Source organism: Neopelma chrysocephalum, unplaced genomic scaffold (assembly GCF_003984885.1).
Source record: "Neopelma chrysocephalum unplaced genomic scaffold, ASM398488v2 Primary Assembly neopelma1_24, whole genome shotgun sequence".
NCBI lineage: Eukaryota > Metazoa > Chordata > Aves > Passeriformes > Pipridae > Neopelma > Neopelma chrysocephalum.
In genome coordinates, this window is record NW_020897693.1 from 8,976,840 (window position 1) to 9,001,648 (window position 24,809).

The window sequence follows — 24,809 nt, forward strand, 5'->3', positions numbered from 1 at the left end:
GGCTGATTGTATTCCAGACCTATGCTCTAAACCTCCCTGTTTAGCAACGCTGTCGTCAGACAACTTGTTTTCCCGATTCTATAATTACCCTGAGGAACTTCCCCTCCCCCTCTGGCCATGTTTTTAACCATTGGACCCAGAAAAGGCAAGCAAAAGGGTCAAAGGCAGCGGGGGACAGAGGAGAAGGGGCTTAGGGAAGAGCAGCTCTCTGGATGCTATGACTTACAATACTGCCATGTAACTTCATTTCTCATTTCTGGAAAGTCAACAGAAGGAAGGCAACTTCCCCGGTAAGAGATCCTGATGGGCAGGAGTCACTGCCCAGTTACAGTTTCCTTCCTTTTGAGAAACCTGCCTCCCCTCATCCACCTCCCCCTTTCCCCGGGCCTGCGCTGCATGCTTGCAAAAGGTCATCACTGGCAATTATTATAAGGTCCCAGTGCTGGGTGGGGAGAGGAACCACTGGCCGCTGCCCAGCTGGGCTCGTGACAGGCTATAGGTGCTGTCATGACAGGGTGTGTAGGTGCTGAACAGGGACTCATTCTGCTCTGTGCCCTTGCAGGCGGGTTACATGGGTCTCTCCAAGCCATTGCAGCAGATGTTTTTCTAGGGAGTGCTGTGGTAATGAGGGCGAAGTGGGGGACACCAGACTGGGCATCTCTCCCTGGGTGATGCACCTCTGTCTACTAAATAGGGGCTGGAGGCAGGATGGGTGACAGCCTGGCCAGGAGGAGCACCTGTGAAAAGGGGCCAAGGGGCAGCAGCTGATATGTGCAATGTACTTCTGCACTATGGACATTGCCTTTCATCTCTTCATGTGCCAGATGCCCCCTGCCCTAGAACTAGGTGCCAACCCCTATCCTGGTTCTGGCAAAGGGGTGAAGAAAATGGAGAGAGAGCAGGGAAGAGGATGCTGCCTGGGGAATGGCAGCTGCAGGTGACATCTCCATATGGCTGGACTTCTCACTGGTGGAGGAAGAGGGTTGTTGACTACCTGTGCTCGCTTTTCTTTTGCTGAGGATCAGAGGGATGTGGGACACTGGTGAACCTTCTTCATTGAGGTCTACTTTGTGGTGTCATGCCCAGCTTCCTACCTGGGGCTACCAGTAGCCCTGAACTGAAAACTCAGTCCAGACATATCCTGAAGGAACCTGGCATTACCAAAATAGCTTGTGCCCAGGGCTGTTGCAAGCCTGAGGAAGCTGGGCAACCAGAGGGCAGCAAGGGAAGGCAAATGCAGAATTTTGCACTGCTGGGTCAGGGGCAGGTTGAGAATTGCACCCCCTAGTTCACCACATGCTTCCTGCAGCATCCCCCTCTTCTGGTACAGTGTATCCAGCCAGCCACTGCCCCTGCATGACCTAGTGACTCCAGTAGAGTCATTAGGTCCACCTCAGTAGACCCCCAACCACAGCCACTGGAGCGGGTCACAGCTGAATCACCCACCAGCGCAGGTAGAGCACTGCTGGCACAGTGGTGGTGGGATGTGGAGGCATCTCCATTGCTGAAAGACACTGGTCACCAGCATCATGTGTCCTCCCCTGTAGCGACAGGGGTGGCAAATGTGGGGGACCACAGATACCCTGAAGACCTGCTGTGGTAACCACTTCCTGAGCATGGCTCATGGGGGAAGGCTGCTCCTCTTTCTTCCAGCCTAGTTGGAGCACGCTTTGAATTTTATCCAACCTCTGACCCACATCTGATAATAATCAAACCATATTTGTTACAACAACAAGGCTCGTTAGGAGGCTGGCTCCGCTCGGGATGGGGGGGAGGAGACAGCACTTAGTTAATGCCAATGACCTCATCTCATGTGATGTCATTCAAAGGAAAAACACTGAAGTCACTCACATATGGCTCAGCCTGGGGTTTTTCAGCCCATAAAGCTTCGGATTTTCAAAGGCACAATACATGCACCCCTCCCCTCCCTCCTCCACTTACTATAATCATGAATGATTTTCTGGAGGCCTGAGCTCAGACCAATAAACTCGTAAGGAGCTGTGTGGAGATGTATTAAGGAGGCATGTGCGTTGGAAGCAGAGGGACAAGTAATTTTCTCGCCCAGGACAAATGCAAAGGAGAAAACACATCAGCCTCACGCACTTCAGAAGCCACTACTGATGGATAGACCCCAGTAGGACTAGGGAAGCCCATTCCTACATGTCCTCTCTTGCTGGAGTTTTGCATGTGGGAAGGCTTTGAGAGAGGGTGCATCTCCTCCAGACCATGGTCCTGCTTCACTGGGAACAGGCAGATAACTCCATCTGACACAGCCATGCACAGGTGTGAGCAGCCCAGTGCCAGCCTCTTTTCCTGCCAGCTGTTGGGACCCATTCATCTCCAGCTGTTTGAAACCACTCCAGGATGAGCATCCCTCCTGGGTGATGCTCTCAGTGGAGACATTAAGAGGAAAGATGAGCTGGTGGTTAGAGACCTGCTGTCTGGTCCCTAGCTCTGCCCTGCAGCAGAGAACCCCAAAGAAGTTATTTAATCTTTTGTGGCTCAGTTTCCCTGTTGGGGCATTGCCCTTCTTGACGCTGGGGTTTAGAGTTAAACATCGCCCAAGGGATGCCCGTTGGTCCCGCCAGGAGCAGCCGTGGGGTGCCCTCACCGGACAAGGGCACAGCGGGGAGCAGGGATGGAGAGCGGTGCTGCATTCCCCCCCCCCATCGCGGGGGTTTCATCATGCACCGCCCTGGCAGGTGCTAAAATGAGGTGTGGGCACGAGCTTCCTCCCACCACATTCCTGTTCCCGTATTAACTGCGCGGGGCCAAACCCCGGCGTGGTGCAGCGATCCATCTCCTGCCGCGGCTGCTCGCTGCGGGGGGCTTTGGGCGGGCGAGAAAATCGCGGTTGCGCCTTTAAGCAGGGAGCGAAGCATATGTCAGCCCGGCGTTGTGCTGCGTGTCTGTGTGCTGAGTAAGGAATGCGGCCGCATGCCTGACCCGTTAGCTATGAGCGCGGTACGGGCGCGCAGCGAGCGCGGCGGCGGATGGGGCGGCTGCTCCCGGGCTGAGCTCACTCGTGCTGGAGCGGGCGGCGAAGAGGGGGGCGGACGGGGAGAGGGGGCTACGCCGGGTCCCCCTATCCCGCACGGGTTTTTTTTAATGCTTTTTATTTTTTCAGCCTGAAGGCTGGAGCCGGGGGGAGGCTGGCGTTGCTCTGCCGCAGGGGCGCTTTTTTGTTTTTTTTAGTATTTTGTTTGCCCGCCAGCTGTTGTTTGGCGACGGTGAGAGGTGTCCCCGCGAGCCGCAGCCCAGCTGCCTGGATGCCCGTGGATGTAATGATTGCTCCCTCCGAGGACCAGTTCTGGACAGACATGCGCGAGGGGCAGATGAAGCTGAAAATAAGGGTGCGGAGGATGAAGGAGAGCAGGGACAAGAGAGGTTTGTCAGCCGGCCTGGCGCCTTTCCTTCCGATGGGGACGGAGCGGGAAGAGAGGGCTGCGCCGCCGGAGCCCTGCTTTGCCCGGGGGCCGGAGATCGCCTTTGCCGAGCGGCCGGCGGGGAGCGGAGCGCGGTGCTGGCGGTACAAAGAGCGCGGGCGGCTGGCGAGCGGGGAGATGGACGCAAACGGGGAGCGTGCGGAGGGGCGCAGAGCGGACCGGTGGCCGGTCGCCAGCCAGGGGCGATGGGCGCAGCGCTGGCGGAGGCGGCCGGGCTGGGACAGGAGCTGCACAGAAGAGGGCAGCTCCTTCAGGCAGGTGAGCGGCTGCCTGCAGCGGGCAGGGCCATCTGCAGCGGGCCCGGCGTTAGGCAGCTTTCCCACCAGGTACGGGAGCCGATGAGACTGCCTGGCTAGGGGGGACCGCTCCCTGAACCCTTCGCCGTGCAGGCAAGCTTGGGGAGAGCGTGGATGGAGCGGAGAAGGGAAGGAGGAAAGCTGCGGGAGCCAGGGCAGGATCTGCCGCCAGCATCTCTGCTCCCTCGGGCGCCGGGTTGCGTGGGGGGAGGGCACCGCGCCCCGGGCAGAGGGCAGTGCGCGGGGAAAGGACGGGCGGGGAGAAGAAGGAGCCATCGGCTCAGGGCGCTGCGCTGCTGCCCGCACCCAGGCAGCTGCCCACCGGAGCCATTTCGCTCCACCAGCGCTGCGCTGCCTGTCCATCTTCGGGTGGTTTCTTGCAGAAAGGGGGTTTGCAGTGTTTCCACTCGCCAGGGCGAAGGGTAAATGGAGGAAGGGGATATTAACTGGTGCATCCTAAAAACATGCCGAGCCTGGGATGACCTAGATTACTGAAGGGTTGAATCAAGAAACTTCCCCTCCATCACCACTTAAAATGGGAGGCTGCTAAAAGTGCTTGACAGGTTTTTGTGGCATGAAGCACATAACCCAGTGATGGTGTCATTAGTAATAAGTCACTCCTGGAAATGACACATTTTTCTTTACTTAGAACGAGTAAGGCTGGTCCAAAGCAGGCACAGTCACCAGAGGAAAATCAAGCCCGACTCGAGGAGTGTATTCGTGGTTGTGTGGGCGGAGGGCTTCCTTTCTGCTGCTTTTCCTTTTTTTAAGGATATTTTCCGCTCCTTTGGGAGAATGGGAGTGGGGTCTGGGACCAACCTGCAAAGCATTGGGGGGCTGGCGCAGGTTGGGAGGCAGCAGTGCAGTGTAGCAGCAGATGGGCAGGGGCTGTTCGGGGTGACCGTTGGGGAAACAGGGAATGCATATGAATCCATAATAGGGCTGATTCATCGGCTTTCTCATCCCTACTGCCTGGAGAAAAAAAAAAGGAGCCAGCAGTGGGGTGATGAAATTTGGTGCCAAGTGAGGGGATGGTGAAACCTGGGCAGGGGAGTGGGGGGGAATAAGGGACTAGCTGAACACTGCACATCTCTCTCCAATGCACTGAGATGGATGGAAGTATAAGAGCATCAGCCAGGAGAGGGCAAGTTGGCCAGGCTGCAGAGCACCAGGATTTCACCAGGCATGTGTCTAGGATGACATGAAAGCAAATGGGCTGTGTCTGTATCAGGCATCACTGGCAGGGATAGGGAAAATCAAAGGGGATTTTCCCTACAGTGTCGAGAGGGAAACAGTGAGGATGGAGGCAGGGGGAATATTCAGAAACGTCCTAGGCAGCAGGAAATGCTGACAAAGCCCCAGAGCTTCCTGCAGTACAGTGAGTAAGGATGGCAGTAATCGGTGTTTCATCACGCCACCCGGCTTAGCTACCGGCACCAACAGGGTCCCACCCAGCACAAGAGCCAGGGAAATAGCGTTTTTAAAAGAGAGATTCTCCCAGCAGCTCTGGGGGTTGGTGTGCAGTGTGCCTGGCCCCTCCAATTTCTGTCCATCAACCTGCCACAGAGATGCTCAATCAAACACTCAGGCTCATTGCCGTAAGAAGGCTGAGCATGATACAAATGAGGGCTGGGGTTTTTCAGGTCCCCCCAGCTCTTGTCATTTGCTGTACCTCCATTCAGCAAGGTGGTTTAACACTTGGGGATGGATGTGTCAGGGTGCTGAGAGCAGCATGTGCCCTGGGGGCTGGGGTGATAAAGAGGGGGCATCCAGGCAGCATTTCGGCCACAAAGACAGCACAGCGGTGAGGGAGCCATGCTGGCGTGGCGGCTGCTCCAGCAGCAAGCCGAGGCGCGTGCTCACTTGCATGCCCCACTGCTCCTTGCCACGTGCCGCCCTGGCAGCAGCTCTCAGCCACCACAGGCATTTTAATGAGAGCTGGGCAGAGCCTGGCCTCTCTCAGCCCCCTCAGCCACCGGGAGCTTTAGCGGGGCAGAGGGTCTCCAGCACGCGCACAGGCGCAAAACCCGGTGGTGGAGCTGCGGTCTGCCACAGAAGCTCCCCCAGCTGCACAGGGAACCGGTCCCTGAACAGCTCTGGCTGCTGCTCTTTAACACTCATTATAGGAGCAATGAGGGTGGGCTGTAAACTACCTCTTTAATACCCCTGTCGGTCTCCTGCCAGCTCCCGGTGTGAGAGCTGGGAGTGAGGAGTGGGGTGCGGCAGCTGCTGGCCCAGAGAGGGTTTGCAGCTCCGGCTGTGCCTGTCCCCCTCCTCCTTGCTGCCACAAACTGATAGCACAGCAGAGTGACCTCTTCTTCCCTGTTTCTCGATGAGGAGCCTTCGAGCCCATGATGCACATGGGAGGCTGGTGAACAGGATGTGCCCCTGCTGCTCAGTGTGTCTCTAGGAGGATATTTAGGAGACTTATGGGGCTGGGGGTGTTCAAGAGACATGTGACTCTCCTAAGAGCAGTTTTGGGGTGAGGCAGGTGCCCTGGGCAGCCCTTTCACAGCCTCTTGCAGTCAGATGGGCACAGTGTCAAGGCCAGAGCTGTTGGTTGTTTCACAGGACTCTGAAGGAGGTGGTGAGTCCATGGGGCTGGAGATGAACGGGCAATCTACAGCCATCAGAGCAAGACATGAGAGGGTTTTCAAGCCCCATCTCCACTTTACACCTCCAGCCTAGAAAGACGGCGTTGGTGCAGGGAGGGACATAGGGAGCAGCAGGGAGCTGGGATATCCTTGCTTCATGTGTCCCACACCTTCCTTTTATCCCCAGCAGCATCTTCCCTAACATCTCATGCAGCTTAATGGATTGCAAATCCCTAAAGCTGGGGCTTACCACCAGAAGGAAAACAATGCCACACCACATCCCTGTCCCTAGCCAGGACTTTGTCACCTTCCCTGCCTCATCACTGCTGCCCAGCCTTGGCAGAGAAGGGAACAGCTTAACTTGCAAGTGATAGATATTGCCTGAGATGTTGTCAGTAACCCAATCATGAGCTAGATGTCCTCAGAGACCACCTGAAGGTGACAGCCAGAGCAGTGGAGGGGTCCCCAGGTACATCAAGGTCCCAGCTCAGCAGTCCAACATCTCTGTCCTTCAGCCTTCTGATCTCCTTCCGTGTCCATCAGCCCAGTGCCAGCACTGGGGCTTTTTGTTCATTTTGATTACAGCCATCTCAGGGCCATACACAGACAGTGGTGCAAAGAGAGACTGTCAAAGGGCATCCCCACTGTGCAGTTTTCTGCTCAAGGTGAGAAGTCACAGGGCTCCCCAACAGTTGCAGCAGTGCTGGTACCACAGGAACCTCTTCAAAGATGCTACTGGCATCTTCCTCCTGGGCTAATGGATGGGCTCAGGAAGGATTCCCAGGCAGTCTGTCTTCCCTCTGCAGCATCTGTTCTCCCAATAAATCCAGTTTCACTGGGAGATTATCACAGATGTTCAACTGGAAAATGTGCAGAGGTGAGAGCCTGGTAAAGATGGGGTTGAGGGAGAAGTTGTGGGGTTTTCCACTCTCCTCTATATGACACAAGGGCCATGCAGAGCAGGGCTGGGGGCTGGCCCAGAGGTGTCTGTGCAGAGCACAGCAGGAGGTGGAAGGGTGGTCAGCACCCTGTGAGTGAAACCCAAGATGGGGGAGATACAAGCTTTCAGTTGTTGCACTCTTCTGGCACTAAGTTGCTGCAACACCCCGTGCCTCAGTTTCCCTCTTTCCTCTAGCGGGTGACAGCACTCCCCTCCCTCTTGAAAGCTGCATTTCTCTTAAGCCTCACCATGAGCTTGACATCACTCAAGGTTTTTGTCTCTGGGGGCATGGCTGGATGAACTCCTCAAAGCCTGGGGGATGATTTTCACCTCCTAGCCCTCACAGAACCTGCCTGATGCTGGTTCTTGGCTCTTCCTTCCTCTATCTTAAGCAGGAGCAATGAAGGCATCCCCCCTTCTGTTCTGGTTTCCTTCCCTTCTGGTTCCTACTTCTCCTCCTGGGCACCCCCTTCTGCCTCAGGTAATTGGAGTGGGCAGGAAGACACTGTTTTTTCTAGGGAATGGTTTTGAGAGCCCTCAGGAGTGCTGGAGCCATGAGTGGCTCACTGGGATGTGCTGCATGAGGGCCAGCTCCTCCCCAGCAAGCCCTCACCAGGCTGGAGGGGAGCATCAAGAAGAAACCAGAGATCCCCAAACACCCACTCCATGACAGATACAAATCCTTCCTGAGCTTAATTCCACACATACCAAGAGAAAGGACACTCCTGGCAGCAGCACTGTGAATAAAAAAGGAAAGGCTAGAAAGATCCAGTGCTACCTTGGCTCCTCACCTCACTGGGCTCTGCTGCTCTCTCCCAGCAAAATCTGGGATCCATGGCCTGTGACATAGAGTGGGGAAAGCCCAGGTATCAGCTGGAGCCCAGCCAGGGACAAATGCTGCCTTTGGGATTGTTTTGAAGAGCAGCTTTCCTTTCTAAAAATGAAAGGCATGCTGGAGCAGCCAATGCAGGGTGGGGTGATGTTGGGATGGTGTCGGGTACCCGGCTCCATCTCTAGGGTTTCCCCCAAGCCCAGGCTGCCCTCAGCAGCTGCAAGTATGGGGGAAATGAGGACAGGCAGGCTGGGAGCATGCCCGGGCTCCCGGACTCAGGGTTGAGGCTTTGCTTAGGACAAGTGAGGTGAGCTGTGGGCATCATTTCAGGTGCTGGCATCCTGCGGTTGTGGCAGTTTGCCTGGGTAGGCACTGCAGCTGGGAGTGCTGCTGCCACTCTCTTGCAAACATCCCTACCTGCTTCACAACCCTCTCAACTCCTGCCTGGACTTCCCCAGGCAGGGCTGGCAGAGGATCTCCTGCTGGGTGAGTGCTGGCAGAGGTGGGCAAGGGGGAGAGAGCAGCATGCCCTGACCTGCTTGAACTATGAGATCACCTTAAAGAGTCATACAAACCCATACACTGCCCTGGGCAGCTCTTGATGAATGCAAGTGAGCACAGAGGCTGGAGACCTGTGGACCAGAGCAGGCACTGATCCCTGGGGCTGCGCTTGTGTGCACTGTGCTTCCCAAAAATGTTCTTTCAGAAAAATTCCCATGTTGTTTTGCGCAAGCCCAGGGGTCAGATCTGTGCCCCACTCAAATCCAAGTGCTGCAGGCTTCCCTGGGGGGCAACTGAAGCAAACACTTCGGCAAGAGTTTCTGCTCCAGCATCCCCAAGGCATCAGCAGTGTGTGCTCAAGCACAGGGCAAAGCAGGGAGGTCGCACGTGTCCACACAGAGCTCTGGCTAGTGATTGATGTGTCTTGGCAATGGGGACACAGCACAGGGATGAGCAGTAACCAGAGCTATGCTGCACCTGTGCTGGGCCTCCTGCTTTTTCTCTGATTTAATGTCCCAGTTGAGAGGTGATGTCATTTCAGAGAGAGCCAGAGAAAAGGAAGTGCTGGAAAAGATAAGGTACTTTAACTCTACCCATGCCAGTTTGACTGGGTTTTGAAGCCAGGAGCTGTATTAGCTGCCAGCCAGGAAAACATAAGAGAGGGGAGGAGAGAGGTTTGTTGAAGGACACCTTTCTCTTGGGCCACTGGGAGCTGACACCTGGAGGTGCTGAGATAGAGGATGATGGAGGACTTTGGATGTTCCCAGGTGGTGTGAGCATGATTTTGTGCGCTGCTCTGGCATCTCCATCACCTTCATCTCACAAACATGTCGGGTGGGTTTTCTGCAGCACCAGTCATACCTCACCAGAGCCTGGGTGCCACACCAGTAGGCAGAAAGGTGCTCCAGGAAGATCATAAGAAATGCTGCCAAGATGCTGGAGAAGGTAAATGGAGAATATGCCAAGGCTGCCCTTCAGAAGCAGGGAGGAGAGGATGTCTCATTAAAAGGTCTTGTCTAGCAGTGGAGATGGGACACAGCTTCCCATGGTGCTGAGTCCAGAGACTTGGACTTTCAAAAGGATCTTGTGGGGGCATCCTGGTCCTTCTGACAGTCAAAGGCGGTCAAGCCCCCAAGTCCTCTCTGCCCTTTGGGTGATGTCAAGCTGCATCTGCTCATTCACATGACTGGGAAAACCTCAAGGGAAGCTTGAGGCAGATATGACTCAAAGTCCCCTCTGTTGCATGAAGCTGCCACCCAGATGTCCTCAGCTGGAAGGGAGTGAGGTTAGGCCACTACTAGCCAGACCTGGCTCTACCCTGGGGTACGGGATCAGTGAATGAGGGCAAATCAGGATCACCACTGGTCTTATGCAACCATGCAGGACATGCAACAGCACTGGGGGTTTTCCAGCTCCCCAAGCTGCCCACCATGCAAGCTTGCTGTCCTGCTTAAGTGCTCTTTCCTCTTGAGCTGGCGACTGGCTTTCAGGCTTTTGACCATGCCAGACACCATAACAGTAGCTCTGGCTGCCACATGCCACCTACTGCAACCTCAGCTGGGGGTTTTCTCTCAGCACTGGGCTTCAAGATGCTCAAGCTGGATGTGACTGCCCAGCAGCTTGGTGCAGTAAACTGGGGGCTGCTTGCTGTCACATTAAGTAAGGTCAGAGCATGAAAAACAGCAATGGCCTGCAGGTACTGTGATGCCTGTGGTTCAACATGGTAGAAATCACAGGCTCAGCAGGGCTGGGCAGAGAGGGCATCTCTCAGAAACCACAATACGTAAGTGTAGCTAATGGAGCAAGGTTTGGGCTGACCTCCCCAACCCAGGGAGCTTTGCACCTTGGTGGGCTTGCTTGTCATCACCCTGCCCTGATGGATTTTGCTATTAAAAAGTGACCCTGGCTGTCCTCAGAATAATAGGCAGACAAGAAAAAGACTTTCTCTTCTTGTTATTTGTCTGAATGAAGTTGCAAAGAGCCAACTTCATTGGAGAGGGTGAGGGATGCTATGTGCAGGAAAAATCAAAGCTGGGTCTCCATTCCTTTCTCCATATGTATGTCACAGTCATCACAATGTGTCTGCACTGGTTAGCAGTGGCTGCTGGCATTTTGCTCCTCAAGGCTCTGTTCTCAGTGCAGTGGGGTTATCACCACTTTGTGCCCAGCCTGCATCTCGGGGTGCCGGGTACTGATGATCTCGGCCTTGTTATAACGAGCTCAATGTCCCTATTTTCTCCACAGGAGGTTTTGCCACCTTCTCGTCCTGCTTCCCAGGGCTCTGTGAAGGGAAGCCAGCTGCCATTCTGCCGATGAGCATCTCCCAGCCATGCTTGCCTGTGGCCAACGTCGGCCCCACGCGTATCCTGCCGCATCTCTACCTGGGCTCCCAGAAAGACGTCCTAAACAAGGTACAGCTCTGTCAAAGGGACACGTCTGCCCTGTCCCATCTGGGACCTCAGCCATGCAGAGGGGTGAAGGTATTAAAGACTCCTCTCCTGCCCAGTGGGAAGCCCACGTGTGGTCAGTTGGAGCCTACCGTGAGGCTGAAGGAAGGGAGAGCAGAGCATGGCAGAACTGAGGAGGGTGGTCACAGGAAGAGTTGTCTTACACTGATGAGCTCTGGGGTGATCAAACTCTTCCCAAGTGCCTGTAGCCAACTCAGAGGCAGGAGGAGCATGTCCAGGAAAAAAACTGGGCTTGGAGGGGGAGTTACTGCAGCTGGAGAGAGATGTGGGACAGGAGCCAGCTTTGCACCCACCCACCTTACCAGCCAGGCTGCCAGATAACACCAATTTCAGCAATCCTGTGATCCCCTTGGGAGCCAGAGGGAGTAGGAGCAAGCTGGGGTATTCAGCCAAAGCAGTATGGGGATGGGCGTCTCTGGCCGGGGACAGGGGCTTATTCAGGAGGCCCAAAAAATGAGCAAAGTTTTGCTGTGATGAGAGAGGAGAAAAGAGGAACAATGCCCTTTTAAAGGTGTCGGAAGGGCTGTATTATGATGTCATGCCAGGGAAGGAATTTTGTTTAAAGGAAAAATAATGATGAGAAGAAAGAAAGACGAATTGCTGTTAAATTGCTTCCAGGCATCTGCCTACCATGGGCATGAGGGAGCCAGCCAGGCGTCCTCACCCAGGGCAGGCAAGTAGGGAGAGGGACCACAACACCAGAGGGGTGTTGGAGGCAGAAAGGAGGGAGAGAGAAATTATATACAGGGAGTAGAAGAAAATGAAAGAGAAAAATGCCAAGAATGTAAGCCTGGAAGCTCGACTGGCTCCATCGAGCCTGCTGGGGCGGGCAGGAACCAGCCGATGGAGAGCCAGGGCCAAAATCCTGGTGCTGAAATCCTGAGGAGCCAATGCCAGGCAGGGAAATTGATGGTTTCCTTCCCTCCCCACCTCCTTGGAGGGTTTTGTTTATCTTTTGGAACTGTATTTTCTGCCATCCCCACAATGTGGCCACGTGCTGGAGAAGAGAGAAGCATTGCCCATGCATGGTCTCTGCACCTGACCTTGCTCTGTGCCTGTGGATAGAACATCTTCTGACCACTTTGGTTAATGTAGGGTGCTACCAATGATTAACTCCACTCTGTTGGTGAGATGTCTTCTCTCTCCCTCAGCTGATACTTTCACAGCCTTCAGCCAGAGATTTTGCTAATTTCCGTTCTTGTATTTTCCTATTCCTCTCATACTGGGGTTCTTGGGTTTTCCCCTCTGAAACCCCCTTCCAGGTGTCTTTGGCCCTGCTTACCTTTACTTAGACCAAAATAAAGATCTACTGAGGTTCAAACCTGTGTCATCTAAACTGATACAACCTTCTCAGCTGGTCTTTGCTGTATTATCATCAACTAGGCCAAGGCAGCAGTAGGAGACCCTCAGGAGAGAATATTGGGATGGGAAAAGGCAGGGAGTGTGCATGGCAAGACAGATCTTCAGCACTCAGTGCTGGCTGAACTCAGCTGATCATTTGATGGCTTGTTTCCCACCAGGATTTGATGACGCAGAACGGGATAAGCTATGTCCTAAACGCCAGCAACTCCTGTCCCAAGCCAGACTTCATCTGTGATAGTCACTTCATGCGCATTCCTGTCAATGACAACTACTGTGAGAAGCTGCTTCCCTGGCTGGACAAGTCCATTGAATTCATTGGTGAGCTTTTCTTACAATGGTTGCAGACCCTCTGGTTCTCAGCCTTCACAACCTGAACTCTTATCCTGTCCTCCCTGATCTTGCTCCCAGCAACCATTGTCCTTTCACACAAAGGGGCTGAGGGTTGGGGAGGGAGGATAGAGTCATTTTGCTCACCATCTCTGTTCTCTGTTTCCTCTACCGTGCTCCAGACAAAGCCAAGGTGTCCAGCTGCCAGGTGATTGTGCATTGCTTGGCTGGGATCTCCCGGTCAGCCACCATCGCCATTGCCTACATCATGAAGACCATGGGTATGTCATCAGACGATGCTTACAGGTGAGTTTTCCCCTGAGGGCAGGGGCAGTTATGCCGGTATGCTTCACTCCAGGGAAGGAAAGCAGGCTGAGCCCAGAAGGACAGGGTCAGGGCTCCTTGAACCTCCACCTTGCCTTGGCTGGGTCCCAGTAAAAACCAAACCAAACCTCCTCTCATAAAGAGCACGTAACAAGGAAAGGTGGGGAGCAGTAAAAGGGAGTGGGGAGGCAGCCCCAGCTCCAATCCTAGGGCATCCCGAGGCCCCATGGTTCCCAAGAACCATGGAGAGTCTGGTCAGAAGGTTCTGGACAATGCCTTTTCTCCCCAAAGAGGCTGAGAGAGTAGGGGTGACCTACTGAATGACCAAGCACCAACTGGGACTGTCTGCGTTTCTTGGCAGGTTTGTTAAGGACCGTCGCCCGTCCATCTCGCCCAACTTCAACTTCCTGGGCCAGCTCCTGGAGTACGAAAGGAGCCTGAAGCTCCTGAAGGCCCTGAAGACAAAGGGCGACCGGGGCGAGGGGGATGCCCAGCAGGACCCAGCAGAGGTGGCTGAGGGCAGCCGGCATCCCCTAACACCTACCTCAGAGAAGGCGGAGGATGTGCCGAGAAGCACCAGCTCGGTGTCCCCCCACAGTGACCCTGAGCGACAGGGCGGGACCCCAAAGGTCCTGTCGCCCACCACCCTGCAGCAGGGGCTCAATGGCTTGCACCTCTCCTCCGAGCGCATCCAGGACACCAACCGCCTGAAACGCTCCTTCTCCCTGGACATCAAGTCTGCCTACTCCCCCAGCCTGCGGCAGGACCCCCCTGGACCCCCTGGACCTGGGGAAGCCCCCAAACTCTGCAAGCTGGACAGCCCCTCGGGCCCTGGCAGTCTCAGCCCCTTCTCCCCAGGGGCGGAGAGCCCTGACTGGCCAGCGGGGCCTGAGCTCCTGCTGGAGGCCAAGGTGAGGCAGCGGCGGAAGCACCGGCACCCAGCGGGCTCGCCGGCCCACGGGCTCAGCCTCAACATTGGCGGGACCTGCGCCACACGCAAGAGCCCCGGCGCTGAGGACGGGCTGCCACCACGGCTCGGCCAGCCGCCCACCACACCCGGCACCACCACCGCCTCTGCTGCCTGGAGTGGGGTGCACCTGGAGTCCCCCAGCACTCCCTCCGGCGAGGCTGGCTGGTACTTTGGCAAGGACTCTGGTGGTGCCGGCGGGAGTGGCGGGAGCCTGTTTCCCAGCACTGGCCCGTATCCGCCACCGTTCGGCTGCGGCGGGGTGGCGGGCAGCTGTGAGATCAGACTGAGGGACAAGGCGCGGGCCGAGCCGCGGGACGGGCGGCACAGCTGGCATGAGGAGGCCGGCGCCGAGAAGCAATTCAAGCGGAGGAGCTGCCAGATGGAATTTGAGGAGACCATGTCCGAGGGCAGGGCTCGGGAAGAGCTGGGCAAAATCAGCAAACAGTCCAGCTTTTCAGGCAGCATGGAGATCATCGAGGTGTCCTGACACTCACCTGGGGCACCTGGAGAGATGGGTTGGGGACAGGGCGGGGGGATATTTAAGCTGGGGGGACAGGGGAGGGGGGTGGTGGGGTTGGGGGTGTATTTATACTTGCGCGTGCATTTTCGGAAGCGCAAGCGCTGAAACCGAAGCAAAGGTGGAGGAGTCTTTCCAAAGTCGGGAAACATAATGGCGGATGCTTAGTGTCCCTCCTGCATTCACCTCGGTCCTTCCCTCCCATCCCCAGGGGTTCCCAGCCCTCAGAGACCCGCACTCAAAGTTTGGTAGTAAAACTCGAGTGGGAAGAGACGGGGTGGCAATTTTGGCTCTGGGGATGGGGCACAGCATCTGGAGGGGGGACCACAACTGCCCCTTCCTGGCGCCCTGGTGCACTAAGCATGCTCCCCTGTGTTTCTCTGGCTAAGTATCCTAAAAATGCTGCACTGAAGCAGCCCTATACATATATAAATATATATTATATATAATATAAAGAAAAAAAACCCGAAAACACAAACATGAAAGAAAAGGTAAATGGTTTTACTGCAATTTTTATTGATACGTAAATAATATTTCAATTTTTTTGTTTTGTTTTTAATTTATTGAAGCTGTTCATTCTGGCAATGATTTGCAGACAATGTGGGGCGGTACTTTCAGCTCTATTTTTACTGTGTATGGTATTTAAATCTGAAATACGAGTTTCTAAGCAATATCTGAGGCCTGTGGCTCCTTCTATAGTTCATGTCCACGACATAGATTTCCCCCCTTCCCTCTGGGCACACCAACAAGGGGACAGGAGACTCTTCTGGACACTTTTTCTAGAAATGAACAAGTAAACAAGCAAACCATAAAACCTTCTTACAACACAAACTGAGCCAGAAAACTCTTCTGGAAGCTGCTGCCTCTTCTTCAGATCTTGGTCTCTGTTTGCTTCTCCTCATCTCCATCTATTATTGCCATCCCAGGCATCATCCCATCCCATGCATTGTCCCCATCCTGGTCGTCACTCCATCCCAGCCATGCCCCGCTCCCCTCCCCTCCCTTGGGCTGCCCATCCTCGCTGGAGTGGGTGAGAAGGGAGTCACCTGAAATGGATGGAAGGCTGCAAGGTGTCATTTCCAGCTGCCTGAGGAAGGCATTGGAAGGTGCCACAGTGGAGGCAGGGAGGCTGGTGGTAGTTGGAATTTCTTGTTGAGAGGTGTGTTGCCTGCCTGCTCCAGCACCTCAGCTCCCCCTTGCCTCAGCCACCTTGCTTGGGAGCTATGGGCACTGCTTTCCCTTTGGAAGCACTGGTTTTTCAGGCTTCCTGCATCCTTTGTTTCACATCTGAGAAACTCAAGGGGGGTGTGTTTGCAGGTGCTGGGGCTCCCCCAGTCCTGTCCCCCTCCAGGCTGGCTCCCCTCTTTCCAGCAGATGATATGCTGTCCAGACACGAAGCTCTGCAAGTGGGGCACAACTGACTTATTTTCAGAGGTGGTTGGCTGCTTCCTCCCATCTGGTGGGAAGCCAGGCTTCTGCCCCCAAACCCCAATGTCAGGATTGCTGAGAAGCTGCTTTCTGAAGCTGGAGGCACTGAGCTGCCTCCACTGCAAAGCACATCTTTCCCTGTGGCTGTCTTTGCTTTCTCCCTTTTCTCGCACTAGTTTGCAAAGCTAATACCTCAGGGGTCTGTGTTTGTGCATGTCTGTGTCCTGTGTCATCCTTGGAGTGTTGGTTTGTTTTTTTTTTCTGGGTCCACATGGTTTCTCTCCCTTTCCCTTGTTCCTCTTCGTGTCATTCGTTTCTATCTTTAAATCAAACTACCCGTGACAAAACCAAATGATCTCAGGTTTAAAACTGAACACAAAGCAGAGGCGTGAGAAGCTGCAATCATGCAAGGAGGGGCTGCTCACTTCAGCTCGTTGCTTCCTCAACCACCTCTGTGTTTGCAGTTGAGGCAAGTCTCCCTGGAGACTCCTTGCTCTCTTCAGGCCGGCTTTAGTTTTTCTGGTTTTCCATGGAGCTATTTGGTGACATGCTGGGGACCCCCATGTGCTCCTGCCTGGTTCCCCGAGGTGTGGCAGGGAGGGATGGGGGTGGCTGGAGAGCCAGGGACCACCTGCCTCTCTCCCTGCATCACTTTTGATGAGGGTGAGAGATCTCAGTCAGTCCTCAAAAGCCTACCACCACCCATCTTTGCCTCCAACAACCACCTCAAACCTGCTCAGTGTTGCCAACCTGAACATTGCTCCCTTCTGATTATGAAAGGGTGATGACACTATTTTCTAGGCTCCCTTTTTAGATTTCAAAAGGCATTTGGGTCCATCCCATGAGTCAGGCAGCTATTTCAGGAGCTCCTCTTACAGCAGGGTCTCCTAAGTAGGCATTGATGTCAAGTCCAAGGAGGGAGGGTTAAAAGGCTTCATTCTCCTGGTAGCCCACATACTGGGCATAGTGTTAGTGTCACCTGCCTCCTGGTCCCTCTTCCCCTTCTGCTGCCTCAGTGACAACATCTCTTCCCCAGCATGCCAGTGGTCATTGTCTGCTGATCTCTGCTCCATAGGACTCAGTTCCTGCCCATTCTGTAGCCCTCCAGGGTTGGTGCCAGCATGGACTAACTGAGCTCAGGTCAGGCAAGTTGCTGGCAGGAGCTGGCTAGGTGTAGCTTTGAGCAATGCAGAAGGGACTAAATGTCTTCCCAAGGGATTTAATAGAAAGAGGATAGCAGGTCAGCACAGCCAGGTGGGGACATGAGACAAGCTCTCAGGTGATTCATCCTGTTAGCTGACACTGTGTTACAAGCTCAAAAAAGCAGATGGAGCAAGTCAGGAAGGAGAGGGTGCATGTTGTAAATGAGACCCTGAAGATCTGCAAGTAGGCAGATATGCGGTTTGCTTTTTGTCATCTCCACTCTGCCATCACCTGGATGCTCCTCAGACATAGGCACTATGGACTCCTCTCTCCTCTGAAACCAGAACAAAGATAAGTATATTTTAAGATTAGTAGATCATGAATGCCAATAGACATTAACGATCCACCTCTGTAGCCTTATTTTGTCGTACTTTGCATTCATCCCTCTCATTTACATTGGGCATGTGCACTAGAAGCCCTCATATATACAATATTTGAAATCTATATCCAGAAAATAAGCCTTGATGGAGCAGCCCTGCCTGAGTGTCTCCTGCCAGTGCTGACCCAAAGCCATCAGGGTCACCAAGTGGCTTGCAATTAACTTCACTTATTTTTTTAGATCAAACTCTGTCTCAGACCACTTTGTCTGTGAATCAGAGAGCTGTGAGTTGTCATGAGGATGGATGTGCTGGCTGGTAATCCTCCCCATCATCTGTCAGCCAAGTCTTTTTATAGGCTCTCACAGCCAGATGACCCAACCCAAAGCCTCACTGGAACCAAACATCACCTTTCCATGGTGGTCTGATGAGAGTGCATTCATTTGTAGGGCAAAAGTGTGAGCAGGGGAGAGGAAAGGTCTCTGCTTTCAAGGGAGGAACCAACAAAGCTGTTGAGTGTCCAACAGCAGAGGCAATGAGTGGCTGAGCTTTCCACGACACAAAAGATTGAGCGAACTACGGCTCTCCTTCGGACTAGAAAGGACATTGCACCTTTCCTTCCAGCCTCTACCTATTCCCAGGGCTGAGCATCCCAGACACCTTCCCGGCTGCCTTTTGTGGGGGCTGAGCGAAGCTGGCAGGAGGGCAGTGTTCAGGTTGGCAACACTGAGCCAGAGGCTTGGGTCAGAGCAGGCTCGTCCCTGGCCTCGGCAGCAGCGTCCCCAGCCCCTGCTGCTTTCCCAGCCCTTCTGTTTGTCTGCTTGTTTCTTTGGACATCCATCCCCTTTACATCTGCCCCTTAGGAGACAATGCCCCCCAGAATCCCCTCTTGCTGTCCCCTTTACCCTCCCATCCTTAATACTAATGATAATAAGCTATCAGTGTTGTCATTGCAATCTATGAATGATAGATTTGAGTATTTATGATTATTATTATGATTATTATGGTTATGATTCTGTACCTTTTTGCTTCTTACTCTTTGTATGTTGCTCTTTGTTTCTCTGTTGTGAATAAAAGCAAGGCCCCATCACACCTTCTCTCTGCTCCCCACAGCCCAGCTGTGGCTGCACTCTGCACAGCTCCTGGCTGCCCCAAGCCTCAAGAGGCAAACCCTTGTCAGAGGAGCTGGAGGAAGGTGCTTCCTAAGGATATTAAGGCACCCAAACCTGGAGCAGATCTGTTCTCTTAACTCTTCCTTTCCCTTCCTGCAGCTCCTCTTCCCCATACAGGTGCCTGCTCACTGATGCAAGAGGCAGGAACCCACTGGCATAAACAACGGAAAATTAAATAGCAAAAGCTTAAAGCTTTTGTAGCAGCTTTAAGGAGCATTGGCCAGGCATCCAGATCATGGAGTCAGCTCCCTCCAGGTTGTGGGTCATCTCACCTTCTTCAGCTGGCTGCACCTACAGGCTGCACCTACAGGCTGCATTTTCACCCACAGGGGCTTCTTGCTCTGGCATCGCAGGTGACTTGCAAAGCTGCCCTGCTCAGCTGAGCCCGGGCATGGCCACACTGCTTTAGCCAAGTGTCCTGGGCTTTCTTGGCTTGAGTGCCCTCCTCGAGCCAGTCAGCTCCCCTGCCCAGGGACAGTACAGCCTGGGGAGGACATGTGGCCAGTGCTAGAGCAAGCTCAGTGGCAGAGCAGCAGGGAGACATGTGAGTGGCCTCCGGTACCTGGAGGGATTTAGGAAAGGGATGGCTCCCAGCATGGGACTTGATACGGCTTTTATCCAACACTGATAAATTGGAGTGTCATAAGCAGAGTCTGGTGCCGGTTTTTTGCACCCATTGCCTGTGCTCCTTGTACAACCCAGAGGTTTCCAGGTGACTGTAAGGTGGAGGAGGAGACACTAGGGGAAGGGAAGAGGAACCCCGTCTGCACTGTGGTACGAAACACTCTGTACTGCGCCAGCCCCATGAAGAGTCATTTTAATTTGTGGGGTTTAACTCTGGCCTTCTCCAAGTGGCCCAGGCAGTTTCTTGTCTCTGTCATGACTTTGCTTTGTTGTGGGTTGGGGTCCTTCTCATCACGCTGTGCTGAACACATTTCCAAGGTTGCTCTGAGACCACAATGGAGAGGAGAGAGCTCAGGTCTCACCCCTCTCTCAGGGGACCCTGGTAGGCCCCTCTTGGGGTCCTGGTCCAGCATCACCCTTCCTACCTCACCTGCCTTTGGGGCAGCCATGGACAGGGAGGGAGCAGGCAGGTTCGGACCACGCTGGGACTGAGCCTCCTCTCCCACCCTCATCCCTGCAGGATCAGACCCTTCTTCAGCAAGCACAACACAGAGAGGGGTCTGCACACACTCTGGTGTACCAGGGTGTACCTGGGGACTCCCAAGCAGGGAAGAGAGGGTCTGGCCACCAGCCCCACCACGCTCCCTTCCTCGTTGTCCGTTCGGCCAGCACTGGCATCGGACATGGGGAGACACCCTGCCCCTGCCCCTGCCTCGTCTTTATTTATTTATTACCAGAGGCTGTAAACAGCAGTGCTTTTCTACCCTCTACTTTCTTTTCCTTTCTTTTGTATTTTGGAACAACGTGTTGTAATAAATACCCAAATAGGTGTTTTAACAGCTGGTGTCAGCCTTGGTTTATGAGGGTCAGACTTTCTCAGGATGGGGCTGGAGAATCCTCTTTGGGGGTCTGGGGAGGGAGATGGACCGTTGGCTGCACTGATGAGGGCCAGAGCTGGTGGAGAGCTGGACACAGAGCCAGGCCTGGATACAGCCAGACCTGTATCTATGTATAGGGCCCAGCAGCTGAAAGCTGCAGCTGGACTAATTCAAAGCAGAAATAAGACTCATGGCTGAGAGAGTAGGGGCATAAAAATTAATTGGGGCATTCATGGGCTCTCAGACTGCAAACGGCCACTTTAGGGACTTCTGAGGGTCCAGTGTGGCTCTGAAGCTGTACGCAGGTACCTGAGCATCCCCATTCTAGTGGAAAGGGCTGGCCAGGTCCTGCTCTGGATGGGTATACATGAGTGTAGGGAATGGTGCAGAATCAGGGAATGCTGAGCTAAAGAGCGCAAAGGCATGGAGTGTTTGCATTGAAATTATTCTTGTTATTGCTACTATTACCATTATTGTAATTATTTTTCTTCCCAGCTATGTTCTGCTCCCCCCTTCCTCCTGACACGATGGCAGCGTGTAGCTGCATGTTTGCTGCGCACTGCAGCTAAACTGTGTAAACATTCCCCAACCCCCCATGGCCAACTGAGCCATCCTGGCCAACCAGCAGCCCCATTTTGGCTGTCCTCAAGTGGAAGCTGGTGGAGGCACTTCCCCGCTCCCCCATGCAGCAGGTTTTCTTTGGAGAGAGGAGAAGGTGTGAGCAGGCTCCCTGCAGTTCTGGCTCCAGAAAGCCTCAGCACTTATTGACTTAGACGCAGAAGGGACATCCATCCCCACAGCTGCTTTCCACAGGCTCGCTAAATCCCCTGGTCTTTTATAAATCCACTCCCCTCACCCAGCTGCAATTGCTGAGTCTTTTGTAAAACCTCTTGAAACTACTGCCATCAGCTGCTGCTGGAGTAGAAATGACACTGCCCAGTGTGAAGCTTCAGCCTCCTGTGCGACTGACACCATTGGCAGCTTCAGAGAGGCTGTTTGCATGTCCTCCTCTCTCAAGCACTTGTTGCCATGCATGACATGGGAAGGGACAATTATTTATTACAGAAACATTAGCACTGCTCCCATCTCCCTTCCCATATATGTGCTCCTGGCTTAGTTTTTCCAAACCTGCTGCCCCAGGGAAGATGCTGCAGCTGAGTCCCCAGAGCTGACATCTTGGGCAGCTACTTCCATATGCACAACTCAATCCCCTCATGTTCTAGAGAGAAATCCCCTCTGGGTCAGGGGACTGGCAGTAGCACCCACGTGGGAGGGAACCCAGTTGAAGCTGCAGGGTGCCTGCTTTTAGCTGGGGCTGGGGCTACAAGTATGCAGAGGCTCTGTCCCCTGGCAGTCATCCTCGGGTGTGCAGCTGGCACGGCTTCCTCCCCCTGCCCCAGTGCTGAGGCTGCCTCTCCTCTTGCTCCTTGTGGTTTGCACAGCAGAAACCATTACTGCAACAAGAAACCCAGAATCGTCCTTTTTCCAGCTCTCTGGCTTCTATTGACTCAGAATGGCTGCCAAGCCTATAAATAAATGTTCCTTGAGCTAAATATAGCAGCCACTGAAATAGGCTGCTGGCTATTTATTTAGCTTGTGGCCTCTTTGAAAACTTGCCAGTCTATATTGCCTTTACCTTCATGCTGTCCCACCCCAAGCTACGGCCACCCACCATGGGGGCATGGCTGAGTCAGCACGGGGAGAAGGGGTCACAAAAAGTCAGCCCCATCTCCTCAGGGTGGAGAGCCAGGTTGACAGGGTCTGGCAGCTGGATGAGCTTCGGCATCCTGCACCCCTGCCCAGAGAGCTGGGGGTCCCCAGGAGGGACATTTGCTGGAGCAGTCGGGCAGGGGCTGAGCCAGTCATAAGCCAGTTTCCTCTCCTGAAAAGACATGGGATCTTTTTCCAGCACCAGAGCCTAGAAAAGAGAATCTATCATCCCCCACAGGCTTTGAGGCATTAGGTGATGTGCATTGCTTTTCCACACTTTGCAGGAGAATAAATACGCCTGGTGCACAGAGCTGCTGTGCGTTAGAACCCTGAAGGCGCTCAGGGGCATGAATTGACCCCCATCCCTGTGCCCCTACTTGAGCCAGGACACTCAAACCTGTGCCCTGAGCTGTGCTGGGGCTGTGACCTTGTCTCTGGCCCCAGCTGCTGGGTGTTCAGGCAATGCTGCAGGCATGGCCCCTCCCAGCTTGACCCCACTTCATTGCGTGTCTGGGAGATGCCATGTGCCACACTGGTGAGATGAACCCTTACTAAGGCACCACACTCAGGGACTCTCCATGGGATGCATGTTCCTCCAGAGACCTGTTGGTTGTGCATCAATGCAAGAAGGGGTGGACTTCTTGTTGGACCTCTCCAACACTGATGGAAAGCAAGGTGAGGACTGCTTGTGCTGCAGACACTCCTCTATACTCTGAGCCTAGCAGAAATAGGATTCTGCTTACCTTGGGCTGTGATGAATTCACTGCAGCTTCATGCCAGTGAAGGGAAAAACCCCGTCACTCCCTGGAAAGCCACATTCACTCCTGGAGCAATCCAAGACCATTAATAATGTTTAGCACTTACAGAGAGTTTTGCTAAATATGAGCTAATCCTTACAACACCCATGGGAGGGAGAAAAGTAATTATTGTTATTGGGCTTGATTTTTCCTTTTCCATGTACCCCTGCAGATGGGGATCAGCTCTAGTCAAGTCCAGAGAGCTCTGGAAATCAGAGGATAATCCCTCTTGTCCCACTTTGTACAAATAGGAAACCTGGGGCAAAGATGGCAGGTTATTTGCCAAAGGCCACCCAGGAAGGCAGAGTTGGAGCTGAACAAGTGTGTGTGAGACAAATCCTGCCCCCTAAACCTTCTTCTATGCCACCAGACTATAATTCCACAACTGACAGGGTAATTTCAGTCCTCTTGCAGGTCCTCACCTGCAGAATGCCAGAGAGATGTGGATGCTTACCTTCCCTACCACAATGTCACTTCAAAAGGTGGTGAGATCATAGAATTATAGAATATGCTGAGTTGAAAGGGACCCATCAGGATCATCGAGTCCAACTCCTGGCCCTATGCAGGACACCCTAAGAATCACACCATGTGCCTGAGAGTGTTGTCCAAACACTGTCCGTGGCATTAGGTGCTGACAAGGCTCATGGTTTGGTGTACTCATGCGGTGAGTCACAAAATTCCCACACACGACCCCCTCTTCTGGAAATCCAGCTCCAAGCCTGCAGTCATGTAGATCTCACCATCCTTCAGCCACTGGGAGAGCAGCCCCCATGGCTGTGGCCAGAGCACCACTGGAAGCATGGCAGAAAGGAGATGATGGGATGGTCCCTGGGCTTGTCTCAGCCATGTGGCATTGAAGAAAGGCTGGCTTAGAGAGCTGAAATGCTGCTGGGGTCCCTCCTGGGGTGCAGAGGGTCTGGTTTAGGACGTCCTGGGTGAGAACAGAGACCAAAATGTGGGTGAACTGCCTGCCTGGGTCCTTTGCAAGAGGAAAGGGCAGTTTTAGGGGGTTCCATAAAACCTTCAGTTCTCCCTGATCACACTCCTCAGCTGAAACCCAGGCACTCTGTGTCTGAGTGGAAATACCGTCTGTCAGCGGTACCCAGATGATGTCATTTAGTTTTCCAGGCTTCTGGGCTGAGCCAGCAGCTTGAGCCAGTATGACTGGAGATGCTTTATTTAGAAGGAGCCAAAGTACAACTGAGTCCAGGCCTTTGCAACACCCTCTGCCACCTCCCTTCCCTGCTGATGCAACCCCATCTGCAGCAGGGATGTAAGGCTGCCTCAGAGGAGGTGGTTCTTGGAAGCTCAAAACGGTATCCTGCTGGGCAGGTGGAAAGGGGGGATGCATTAGGGGACAGGTGAGGGTGATGCTTAGTCTGTGCTGTCAGGTGTCCTCAGGACTGGGAACCTCCAAGTACCTCTGGGCAATGTGCACAGCAGAGGAGCACTTGTCTCCCCTGGTGTCTTTTACCTTCCTTAACTCCCTGAGAACCTTGGCCTGAGTTCCCTGCACAGCAGTGGTCACCCTCCTCATCCTCACACTTGCCATCTCCAGTCTGGGTTACTGCAACCGAGCCTCAGGCTGGCTTTGGGGTCTTTATAGTTGGAAAACAAATGTTTTCACCCACTGACACCCCCTAACCTTCCTCCTCTCCCTCAGCAGCATCTCCTGACAGGAAAGCAGCTAAGAATAGCCCTGCTGCTGGCTCCAGGCTGGTGCTGTTTGCTCAGTGACTCAGAGCTGGCCAGGCAGGCACTTACTCAAAGAGCCCCATTACTCATCTGTCTGCACTGCCCCAAGGATGGGGTTTGTGTCTCTTCTTTAAAGATGTTTTATTTATTTCTTTTTAATAAAGCCACCATCCACAAAGAGAGGTAGTTATCCTGCTGTGGATTTACCACTTAATATGTGTGCCCTGACCCAAAATGTTGCAACCCCTATAGATCACACTGGCAGCCCCTCGTATTGCTCCTACTCACTGCCTTGAGCTATGTCAGCAGGATCAGGGCAAAAAACAATATCTCCTAAAATCGCATTTCATGGCACCAGGGTAAGCACACAAACAAAAATTCTCTCCTCCAGAAACCATCTGTGTTGAA

General features: G+C 53.8%; 1 protein-coding gene across 5 annotated transcripts in view; it reads left to right on the forward strand.

The window, feature by feature from the left end:
• DUSP8 (dual specificity phosphatase 8) overlaps nt 1–20,160 on the forward strand; it is a 46,785-nt gene extending 26,625 nt beyond the window's left edge. For 4 of the 5 annotated variants that reach the window (XM_027702522.1, XM_027702533.1, XM_027702538.1 and 1 more), the window contains exons 4-7: nt 10,854–11,020; nt 12,598–12,757; nt 12,949–13,072; nt 13,452–20,160. In XM_027702522.1, coding sequence (XP_027558323.1) covers nt 10,854–11,020; nt 12,598–12,757; nt 12,949–13,072; nt 13,452–14,547 — 1,547 coding nt within the window. In that variant the 3' untranslated portion in view covers nt 14,548–20,160. Of the gene's footprint in view, nt 1–2,826; nt 3,388–10,853; nt 11,021–12,597; nt 12,758–12,948; nt 13,073–13,451 lie in introns of those variants that run through there. The other variant, XM_027702548.1, reaches the window with a different exon arrangement.
• The last annotated feature ends 4,649 nt before the right edge of the window (nt 20,161–24,809 follow it).